This window comes from Cydia splendana, chromosome 26 (assembly GCF_910591565.1).
Source record: "Cydia splendana chromosome 26, ilCydSple1.2, whole genome shotgun sequence".
Lineage (NCBI taxonomy): Eukaryota > Metazoa > Arthropoda > Insecta > Lepidoptera > Tortricidae > Cydia > Cydia splendana.
Window position 1 is genome coordinate 4551595 of NC_085985.1, and position 12357 is coordinate 4563951.

Consider the following 12357-nt stretch of genomic DNA (forward strand, 5'->3'; position numbering starts at 1 on the left):
GAGTTCAAAGTTACTCAATTCAGATGCTGAGATCCCTCTTGAAGCACAATCAGCCGGATTGTGTTCTGATTTTACGTGTGACCATTGACTTCGACTGGTGGTCGTCAAGATCTCTGAACATCTGTTCCCTATAAAAGTCTTCCATCTGCTTGGGTGACTGCTCAACCACGCCAATACCACTTCAGAGTCTGTCCACGCATGAATATTAGATTTTTCCAAATCTAACACATTTGAAACTTCAACCAATAATTTGGCTAATAATACCGCTCCACATAATTCCAGTCGAGGAGTTGAAACCTGCTTTATTGGCGAAACCTTTGTTTTGCATGTCACCAGACTGACGTGTATTGACCCTTCTGCGTCAATAACGCGTAAATACACCACCGCGGCATATGCAGCATTTGACGCGTCACTAAAACCATGCAGTTCAACCAACCTGACATTAGATTGGTGATTTGTCCAGCGAGGAAGTCTGAATCTGGTGAGCTGTGACAATTCTTCCCTATAGCACAACCATTCTTCAAGCAACGGAGACGGTAGCTCTTGATCCCACTCGATGCCTGCCAACCAAAGCTTTTGAATGAACATTTTTGCTTTAACTATGCTTGGAGCTATCCATCCAAGAGGATCATATAGTTTCGCAATGTCTGATGTAACCTTTCTTTTAGTTACAGGTGCTGTTGGTGGAGGTAGCTGAACTGTATAAGCAAATTCGTCCCGATTTCGATCCCAGGTAAGTCCTAATATTTTATTTACCGCTTCTTGCTTCATCTCTATTTTCTTATGCTCTTCTTTCCCTGCTGTGCTTTCTCGAATTTCTTCTAACATAGCTTTACTATTGCTTGACCATTTTTGAAATTCAAAGCCTCCTTTGTTTAATAGCGTCTTCATCTGGTGGTAGATCTCTATTGCCTCTTGCTCGCTTTGACAACCTGACATCAGGTCGTCCATATAGAAATCCTCACGTACCCGACTAGCTGCAAGAGGGAAATCTGCACCTTCATCCAAGGCGACTTGAATCAGACTTTTGACAGCAAGGTAAGGTGCTGATGAGACCCCAAAAGTAACTCTGTTTAACTTGTATTCTTTGACTTTTTGGGTATTATTCTCCCTCCACAGGATGCGTTGGTACTTTGTGTCTCTTTCATCGACTAGTATTTGCCGGTACATCTTGACGATGTCGGCAATGAAGACAACTGGATGCATTCGCCAACGCATGATTATGTGCCTCAACTCTGACTGCAAGGTAGGACCCACCATAAGGTCACTGTTTAAGGACACCCCATTCGTGCCCTTGCAAGAAGCGTCAAAAACTATACGAACCTTAGTAGTTTCCCGTTCCTCACGCACAACAGCATGGAAAGGTAAGTACAGTCCCTTTTCCTTAGATTCTTGCTCTGATAAAGGTTCCATGTGATTTAAATCCCGATATTCATGGAACACTTTTGTGTATTCTGTTTGCAGGCGCTCATCGGTTTGAAGCTTCCTTTCCAGAGAATGAAATCTTCGCAATGCTATCTCTCTGGACCCACCATCTACACAGGCTGGTTGCTCATCCCTGAACGGTAATCTAACAACGTATCGGCCGTTCTCATCCCGTGTAGTAGTTGCCTCATATATCTCCTCACATCTTTGTTCTTCAGGTGTTAAAATCCGTTCTTTGTTGCTAGGTTCTGATTCAAGTTCCCAAAAGGACCTCAGCAACTGTTCCACCTGAATGTGCATGCTAACCAGCTTGCAGGAGATGTTGGCCTGTAAACCTGCTTCACCACTTAAAATCCATCCCAGAGACGTCTTTTGTGCCACCGTAGTCTCCTGGGGAGATTTGAATAAACCTGGTTGAATGATCCGAGCATAGACCTTTGCTCCCAACAACATATCTATTTTATTTGGAGTGTGATAGTCAGGATCTGCGAGCTCGACACTTTGTAACTCAGGCCATGAGGTAATAGACACTTTCGCAGATGGTTGGTTCGAAGTAACTTTGTCAACTACGTATGCTGTGACCTCAATAGCGTTGCTAGTGTTAGAGCGTGATGCGATTGTAACTTGAACCGTAGACTTCAGCTCTGTAATCAGCTCTCCCCTTAATCCTGACACTGAAACCTTAGCTGGAGTTTGTTTTAACCCGAGTAACTGAACTGCAGCTGAGGTGATAAATGAGACTTCTGAGCCCGGATCTATTAGTGCTCTTAATAGATGATATTCTTCTTGTTCCCATGTTTTTGCTTTTACCACCGCGGTAGCCAGTAACCCTTGCTGTGAGACTTCATTCACGAAGTGATTTGAAACACTGGTTCCCGGTGTGGGTTCTCCCATTGGCTTTGTGACTTGTTGTGTATGAACTTGTGCCACAGCTTGACCAGCTGATGGCTCCTTACCTTCATTAGCTTTCGTATCTCCCTTTTGATGTAACAGCGAGTGATGTCGCCTGTTACAAATTTGACAGTTAGTTGTCAGTTTGCAGTATCTGGCAGAGTGATTATTACCCAAACAGTTGAAACACATCCCGTTGGTTTGAACAAAATTACGCTTAACATCGACATCTAAAGCATTGAAATCTTTGCAATGTATTATACGGTGGTCACCTTTACAATAATTACATGAGACATTGTTAGTGACAAGCAAATTATTAACCTTTTGCACTTGATTGCCCTTGACCTGACTGAAACCCTTGTAATTGTTATTCACATATTTAGGTTTTGGGGCAAATCCCGGTTTTGGGGCAAATCCCGATTTTGGCTCCAAAAATTCCAAAGAATGGTATCGCGTTTGCAAAAAGTCCTTAAATTGTTCCAGTGTCGGTAACTGTTCAGACAGAGATACAGATTCGCTTACTTTACATTCCCAGTTTTTCCGACTTTCTGGATCCAATTTATGACTGACAATGTAAATGATAATAATATCCCAAGTGCTTGTATCAATTTTGAGACTAGACAATGCGTTCAACGTTTCTGTGGTACAATCTAACATATGCTTAATGTCAGTGGCAGACTCAGTCAGAAGAGTCTTTTGTCCAAAAAACCTCTTTAAAATGCAATTCGCTAAATATTGCTTGTTATTATAGCGACTCTCTAACTGGGTCCAACACTGGTCATAACTTTCACTAGTAATGGGTATGTGTCTAAGAAGCTGCTCCGCTTCGCCTGTCAAATGCGCCTTGAGGTAGTGAAGTTTCTGGATGTCATCGATGTCCTGATTTTTGTGGATGAGTGAAATGAACAAATCCCGGAATCCCATCCACTCCTCATACTTTCCCGAAAAAGTAGGAATCGTGATCTTAGGGAGCTTCACATGACTCGATTTTGACGTTGATGCAGTAGTTGACAACATGGGACTAGTATTGCTGGGTGTTGCCGTTAACTTGCTCATAGCGTTCTTAAGTCCGCATTTGTAATCCATGTATAACTCGTTGGTCGCATCATACACATCGTCCTTCATGTATGCAGTGTCTTGTAGCACATCTTGCTCTGGCAACATCAGTATCTGCATATGCATACGTGAAAACTGTTCCCATAGTTGCTCTAAGTTTTCGAGTCTAGTTTCTACGTATGAGATGGTAATCCGCTCCTTCGGTGACTTTTTGTAGTTATTGAATGCCTTATTAATGCGAACACTTTGATCCAGTTGTAAGTTAATACTGGCTTCCAACTTATTACTCATCTTGAAAAATCACAAGTCCCAACAAAACTAATCACGAATTTTCAAAGTCCCAATTTAGTTGCTCGTAAATCTGCTAAGTCCCCAGTATAGCAAATCTTGAAAAAATCACAAGTGTTTTTTGCTCTCAAATTTTCTAAGTGTTTGGCTGATGTACCTCGATATGAAATCGGGCATAGGTTCCCCGTAGGTTCACTTTTCCTTAAATTATTCTAAGTCCTAAACACTTTGAAAATTTCTACTTCAGTCTTATGATTTTTACTAAGTCCAAATTTGACACTTGACAGTTCTACTTTCCAAATAATGACACTTTGCACAGATAAAACATAAATGTACTCACAGTTTAAAATCTTCTTACACTTTTATTTCACTAGTACTTGAACCTCAGTTGAATCTTCCCGCCAAGTTGATCACCGTGACGTCACTTAGGGTCACGGCGCTGCTGACTCCGTCGACTGCTCCAATCCGCTGCCGCCCTCGGAGACTGCACCCTCGACAACAATCCGTTGCCACTTGGTGCAGGAAGCACTACTAAAGCCCACAGTACATCCGGTTCGAAGGACCAATGTATGTACTCCTAACTTTACCAAAAAGGGCGTTCTTTATCAATGAAGGAAATAAACAACCAGTCACAAATAAAGCCAATATATTAAAAATAATGTTCACACCTTATATATAAACTCGATAAAAATGTCGTTAGCTAGTTGTGTGTTAGGGTCAGCGACATCTAGCGTGAGATTTGGTAAACCTTTTTGTATGAAACCTATTCTATAGAAGTACGGACGCGAACATTTAGGTGAAAATATCGCATTAATTTGGTCTTCAAGATTTGGTGATCGTTAATGATTTTTGGTGATCATTCAATATATTTGGTATTTGAATACAATTTGAAGTGCAGTCGTAATTAAAGTGGTGGTACTTTTGTATTTTTAGGCCTTATTTTTTTGGTGTTCAGTAATTTTTTTTGGTAAGCATGATTTTTTTATTTAGGGTACCAAAGTATTTTTTGGTGGTCATTATATTTGTAGCCTTATTTATTCAGTGCCGTGGAACGCTAGAGAATCAAGTTAGCAACCCTACCGGCGCGCGCGCAGAGCGGCAACGCGACAGATGCGCGGCGTTACCATTGTTATTGTTAGGGCTCGGGCGTTATGAACGATTAATAAAAAAACAATCATCAATTACGTAACAGCTGATAAGGTGATGTAAAAGCGGGTTTGATTCCCAGTTGGGTTGGTTTAGGAAATCGATGTTTAATTGGTTTTAAGTGAAAAATGGACTTATATACAACAGTTTAGTAGCAAATTCAATACCAGCTTAATAAATAAATAGCGCACAGTAAGCTCAATAAGGGTTATGCTGTGTATACTAGACGTGGATAAGTATAAATACTGAATATCTGTGGGAGACCGCGAGCTTTGCTCGGAAAACATATAAAAACTCGAAAAAATTCGCGTTTTCCCAGATATAAGACCTAACTAAATCGATTTTTCGCCCCCGAAAACCCCCATATATCATCCAAATCATTAAAGCCGTTTCCGAGATCCCCGAAATATATAAATAGGTATATACCTATGTATACAAGAATTGCTCGTTTAAAGGTACATCAGGAACAATTGTTTGTGCTAAAGACACAAATAAATTCCCTTGCACCCGGGCTATATATTTTTAAAATTTGCCGCGTTTTTCTACTGACGGAAATGGCTTGACAGACTATAGAGAGGATAGAGAGAGAAACGATCGAGTAGCAGAAGCAACGCCTCGGCGCAGACGCTCTCTTTGCTCTTATTCGATCCACTGACCCGCGCATGCGCTTTCAAGGACAGCGACGAGAGGCCTCCAGTCAACAATAGTGGGCAAAGCTTGCCTTACCAGAGTTACCAGGAAATAGTAGTGAAAATACGTGTATAAAACACCTAATATGCTGGTAGAGTGCGCTGTTACAACCGGCGAATATCGCGTGAACGTTTGAGCACCATATTTAATTAGTAATTACACAAACGTATCTGCCGCAATATAATTTCATTGTTTTTACCTTAAATTTCGACGTTTCAGCTGAGTTGCACCAGCTGTGGTCACGGAAAGACTGACGTCCCTCAACTCAACTGCAACTCAGCTGAAACGTCGGAATTTAAGGTAAAAACAATGAAATTATATCGCGGTAAACCCGTTTGTTAAATAAATAATATGTATTTTGTACACAAGAGTTTAAAGCGTTTGTGATCGTAGAATCTTTAAGATATCAAACTTCTTATTGTATTTTTATTGATTTTTTCAACACAGATTAATATTGTCAATATCTGTGTCGGACCGTTTTGCTTTTTTTGATATTTTTGTTTTTTAAGGCGCTAGAGCCCTTCAAAAATGGCCAAAATGGCCTAATTGACTATGCCGCAATGAGAGGCGTAGCATTCAAAACTGATATCAATTAGCCGAAAAAGCAAAACGGTCCGACACAGATAATTTCATAATCATTTAGATTTCCAAATTTGGTTACGTTTGGTTAAGTTTTGGAGGAGGAAACAGAGGAGTACGAAACCTCGATTTTTGAGATTTTTACGCAGCATTTTTCGCCTTGTCCTTATCGCACTACTTTTAGGTGCCGCTTCCGTTAGCGAGACGGGTATATTTACCTAAAATATTTAAAACTCAGCTCCTGTTTCGTCTTAAATAATATATATATGTACATATTTTTTGGGACTAGTGTGTATATAAATTAGAATCAGGAATTAATCAGCTACTTAATTTAAGTAAGCAAGTTTGCTAAACAACTCATTTTAACTCGTTTTAGATCCAAAATCATCGTTATACCTAGATTTTTTCTAGAAATAATAAAGGATTGACAAAATGAAACATCGAATTTGTAAAAATACTGAAATGCAATAATAATTGGTACTATCTCGATAAAAATTCCCATTTTTATTGCTCTTACTCTTGTTAGTATGTATATTAGGTTAAACAATTATACCAGTCATATACTTGATGATATAATCACAGCGTTAAATAGTAACATTGTTATTTAATGTATGAACAAATGAAAGCAATTTAAGTTAACACGCTATGCATTAACATGGTAATTTAGCATTTAGCATACATTCTTTTATTACGCCGAGCTAAGGTAGAGTCAGACCAAGAAAAGTCTGCAGCGGATTTGATAGCCCACGCAGTGCAAGTGTTACTTTAAACGTCAAACTTCTATGAAATTCTTACGTATAAATAACACTTGTACTGCGTGAGCTATCAAATCCGCTGCAGACTTTTCTTGGTCCGACTTTAACACTAAACACGTCCCAATGCAGGGTCCTAGCATTCCTAGCCAATATGCCAATCGCTTGCGCTACGCCAACTAAACGCTGCCTGGGGGCCGATTTTTGAATTTAGAGCGCCCGATTTCGCCACTAGAAATTCTGTGGAAAACGGCGAAATGATAATTTTGAAATACGAGCGATAGATATTGGGAATCTTGTGGTATTGACCACTCGTTTTCAATTCTATTAGTAGAATAGAATACCGGTCTGGCCTAGCGGGTAGTGACCCTGCCTATGAAGCCGATGGTCCCGGGTTCGAATCCTGGTAAGGGCATTTATTTGTATGATGATACAGATATTTGTTCCTGAGTCATGGTTGTTTAAGTATTTCTATGTATTTAAGTATTTATATATTATATATATCGTTGTCTGAGTACCCACAACACAAGCCTTCTTGAGCTTACCGTGGGGCTTAGTCAATTTGTGTAAAAATGTCCTATAATATTAAATATTAAAAAAAAAAAAAGAATTAACGCTTTATTATTGAGTATGTATAAAAAACTGCAATTCAATTACACACATTCGTCTGCATAAAATTAATGAAAACCAAATTATTTCTGATACAATTTTAAAAATCTCGATCTAGCCTGGCTGTAAAAGTGGAAATTAAATATCAAACCAATTCCGCAGCAAAGTTATTACTTTAATAAAATGTTGAGTTGGTCACTGCGTTAGTGCAAGAATTTTTCTTCATTGCATGATTGACGAATATTTTTCTAGGTTCATTAAATAAAAAAGGTCTAGTTTTTTGGGGACGTGGCACATGATGCGGCAGCTAACTTAATAACCTGCAGAAATTTGTAACACATTTTATCAAACATTATCATGCCAAATATCGGCTTCTTAAGCGGTATCCAGACGGGACTGATCAAATCGGTCGATTTGATCAGAAATGTAATTGGCGTCAATCCCCAATTTTAGATTTATGATGATATTAGAGCCCTCTAAATAAAAAAAATTCTTAGAACGAAAATACTGGCCTCACAAATTGGTATTCTTGCGTCCGCACCTCATTTTATCGGTAATATCGGTCATTATCGGCGGTTGAATTCGGCGAGCCAAATTAGCGTTTGCGTCCGCACCGCACGTCCTGATTCGAGCGGGCAATTTAATCAGATTGGCGAAAAATTGACTAGTCTGGATACGCCTTTATGGGTAGCTTTATCAGAAGTGCAGAAAGCGTCATGTACCTACTCAACTTTTGAGGAATGCCCCTTTAGTGTAAGTAGGTTTGTTTTTATGTCTATGTCTTTAGTACTCCCTGCAGTTCAAAAAGAAGTATTTTGACTAATGATGTATACTGCAAACTTTCTCAGTATAAGTAAAACTAATAGTTTTCAGTTTATGTTTCATGTTTAAAAAGCGATAACACTTATTTTTATCCAAATTTATACAATGTTATACATTTGTGCCGTTTTCAACTAAAAGGGTACTTATTGTCGGTTGTCAATAAGGCGTTATTTCCCTAAAGGTTTAATTTGAAATCAACCTTATTGACAACCGACAACGTGGTATCTTTTAGTTAAAAACGTCACATTTTCTGATTAGCTCCATCCATTTAAAGCACGATACCGAAAAAAACGTCTGTAAATTTTACGATTTAAGAAATCGCATTTGTAACCGCACGCTTTACGCCAATGCAGGCAACCGTACGTATCAATAAACTAACTTTTCAGTCTTTTCACCCATCAAATTTGATCTCTAATTACACTACCACAAGGTCGCATTCCAATTGCATCTAAAGCCAGAAGAAGAACTTAAGCGCCACAGTGATTTAACGTAAGTTATGCCTTTTGATTAAATCTGGATTTGTAGTTGTTGAATCAATGGGCACTAAGCAACGTCTGGTGCCTCCTTGCCAACTTAAGCACGCAAGTTCTGGTCCTTTTCATACCTTTAGGCAAGCCAGTATAAATGTGGATTTCGGTTAGGCGTTTGATACTGATGACAAGGCTACATTAATGTCGGTTCAATCGATGGGTATTGAAACGATAAGATTCGCAAACTAGTAGTTACTCTGTGCTTCTAAAATGACTGCATTTCAAAGCAGTTACCTAAACGCATACGATATTTTATAGATATACGGCGGCGGCGGCGAGTAATGAGATCGGGTTTGGCTCACGCAAGGTAGCTAGTTATGGCCGAATTTCCACCTGTAGTCTATATAAAGACACATTCTTAAGTATCCAAATGTTATCAAAAATCAATACTAAAATTATAAATGCGAAAGCAACACTCTAGGTCTGTTATTTCTTCACGCTTTAACCATACCGATTTAGATGAAATTTGGTATCCCGGGAAATGACATGGGATAGTGTAACCATATGTTTCACAAGGACGAGTTGTGTACGAGGATTTTATTGTTTTTCATGGCAACCATTTGTGATAGAAGAACATTTATTCTTGTTACGTAAGGTTTCTAATTTCAACAAATTATTTTAAGGAATAGTTATTTATACGTACAGCCAACTTATAGACTAATGTGTAATGTCTGTACTAGTATGTCAGGTAGGTATAATTTACCGTCTTATTATTAAATTTAAGGAAAAATGGAAAAAAATCACCGCTCCAGGCAAGATTCGAACTTGCGATCTTTTGGAACACCGGTCTAATCATTCTTAACCAACTGAGCTACCGAAGCCTACCAGAAACGTGTGATTTTTACATTTCTTCCTTATTGATTTTACACGTATTTTTTGTCGCAAGCGATTGGACCGGTGTCTTAAAAGAGGTGAATTTTTCAATTTCTCCTTTAAAAAAAATTGTAGCATGGTTTGCGAACGCTCCTGCTCGATAATAATTAATTTCATTTATCGTATTTCCAGTTCGTTAGAGTCACCCGCGATTTTTCCCATTAACCACAAGCAACATTAGACGACTAAACGTCCCTTATCACGAGGAAGTATTGATCGGACCTTGCAGCCCTGACGAGGGTCCAGTGGGTCCTATTGAAACCTATTTGGGAGTGCTACGAGGTAAGAGACTTTAGCGAGTGGCTTATTTTTGTGTCGTTTTTTGAGAAAAGGAACCAATTGTCACTTATATGCTTATGTTAGTATATGTTACTATTAAATCGCCTTACAAACTACTAAAATACAAACGATTCATAGCTAATTTAGGCCATTACTTAACGCGTTTATGAATAACGCTATATATATATATATAGCTATAGCGCAAACATACTAATATTTAAGGTAAAATTTTATTAATTTCTAATAAAATTAAACTAAATAGGTAGGTGTACGATTCCAATACGGGAACCCAGTAGGGAATGCAAATCGGTTATAACCGTAACCGAAATATTCGGTTATAACCGAATATTTTGACAAAATTTCATAACCGAATATTGGAAACTCGAATAACCGGTTACGGTTATTTTCGGTTATTTATTTATGTCTTAAATTGTATGTTTTTATCATCTAATGACTACAAAATCCTGCCTTTTTTGGCTGTGACGCCTGTGACTATAATTTTTGTCATTCGTGGACTTTAATAACTAAAATATACCAAATTTACTTCCCTTATTTATGAAATATTTTTATTGAATATTGTATCACGTCCAAGGTCATATTTTACTTTTACTGTATTTGGTATGTTTTATTAAAAAACGAAGACTTTTACTCACATTCACATTACTATTAGGTACTAAAATAAAGATTTTTGTATTTTTTTAATTACTTCATTGTAAATTTACAATTTTTCGTCGAAAATAACCGTAACCGATTATAACCGATATTCGGTTATTTTTCGGGCATAACCGTAACCGAAATCGGTTATGAAGTTTGGCCGGTTATTGCATTCCCTGGAACCCAGATACATATTTTGATATTCATCCTCTTTAACTGGTATTGCAATGTCGTAAAAATCGGTACGTTATTCCTGTGTTTCGGGATTCCGTAATTCCGGAACTATACTAAAGTGTTGTCTACTTAGGGCCACTTGCACCATCCCACTAACCCGGGGTTAACCGGTTAAACCGTTAACTCAGTGTCAAGTTGTACTGGTAACCATGGTAACTCCAGGTTTAATCGGTTAACCCCGGGTTAGTGGAATGGTGCAAGTGGCACTTAGTGACTTAAGATACCAAGTACAAATAGGTACCTATATCACACATAGCAACTTGCCGCGATATGTGACACATTCATCAACAAAGCGACACTTCTAACGATTGCCAAGGAACCTCTCTCCCAAATGAGATGCTATCGGAGACGTTTTGCCGCATTTTTAGAGGAATTACTTTCTTTCGTTGTCTTTTGATCTTTCTGGGCCTCGATATTTTCCCATTTGCTCGTTGGAATGTGCTATTAATAGTAATTAGGTAATCTGCCTTATTTATACGAAATTAGAAAATTAAATTCTCTTTTGTACCGGAAATTATGTACACCTACTGCAGGCTATTAGGGTTTTGAACTTGAGATTTCTTCTTCTTCTTTTAATATTAAAAATTGCTTCCGTCTTTATGATGATTTCGCCAATGTCAGTGTGCTAGTAGACATGACGTTATTCGGTAATTGCTTTTAGTAAAGTGATAGATTTAGACCAAGAAAACTCTGCAACGATTTTGATAGCACACGCAGTGCAAGTGATATTTAAAACGTAAAACTTTGAAATTATGAGGTATTAAATAATACTTGCACTGCGTATGCTATCAAAATCGCTGCAGACTTTTCTTGGTCTAACCCTAGAGTCTTTAGGAATAGCCATGATGGATTGCCGGGTGTTATAGGAATGGTTAAACGCGTTTCAATATTAATTATTCATGAGCTGCCTTAGAGGATATAACAAAACGGAGTAGCCATTAACTGGCGTTCCCCTCTGCCGAAAATAGGCGGCCAATGTCCATACAAATTGTACGGACTGACATTTATCTGACATGGCTATTTTTACGTTACGTATCTTAGAGCATTTAGTAACTGAACACGGCTGTCATTTCCTGTACAAAACAGTCTGCCGATTTTTGCGGGGGAGGGGCGGTCAAATATATTGCTATTTCTACATGATTTCTACGTAACGTACAAATGTCAAATAGCCATGTCAGTCCATACAAAAGTTTGCACGATTGTGCAAGGTTTTCGGCAGAGGGGTAAGCTCTTAATGGCGTCTCCGTTTGGTTATATTCTCTAAGTTAGCTGCACACTTCGACGTTAATTCAGTGCATAATAAAATAAGCTATCAATATTACACTTTAAACAACATTATTGAGCAAAAAACTAAATATATTCTCAAGACAACTTCGTAATTTTGAAGTTCAACCAGAAATCCCGGTAAGACTTAGATAGCCCAAAACTAAGAATGCCAATCGAACCTTGAAAATGTATTAAGGCCCCTGTACATATTGGGCCAACGTAGGCCAATCTAAGGGACGCATTTATGCGAAGGGAGCAAGTGA

At 38.4% G+C, this 12357-nt stretch overlaps 3 protein-coding genes across 3 annotated transcripts in view; all 3 read right to left on the reverse strand.

Moving 5' to 3' along the window:
• LOC134803056 (zinc finger protein 567-like) overlaps positions 1-12357 on the reverse strand; it is a 269979-nt gene that overhangs the window by 162144 nt on the left and 95478 nt on the right. The window lies entirely within an intron of this gene.
• Positions 1-12357, reverse strand: part of LOC134803351 (RNA-binding protein Musashi homolog Rbp6) — a 178504-nt gene that overhangs the window by 157248 nt on the left and 8899 nt on the right. The gene's annotated exons all lie outside the window — the stretch shown is intronic.
• Positions 330-4179, reverse strand: LOC134803546 (uncharacterized). Its single transcript, XM_063776345.1, has 2 exons — positions 757-4179; positions 330-560 (listed from the first exon to the last, which is right to left on the reverse strand). The coding sequence occupies exons 1-2, from the start codon at positions 3661-3663 to the stop codon at positions 330-332; spliced, it is 3138 nt and encodes a 1045-aa protein (XP_063632415.1). The 5' UTR covers positions 3664-4179.

Bases quoted from the DNA above. Each gene is read 5' to 3' on its own strand.
- LOC134803546 (XM_063776345.1), bottom strand. From the start codon at position 3,663: ATGAGTAATAAGTTGGAAGCCAGTATTAACTTACAACTGGATCAAAGT. The intron at 561-756 runs GTAAATAAAATA...TTTGGTTGGCAG, and splicing joins TAGAGATGAAGCAAGAAGCG to GCATCGAGTGGGATCAAGAG.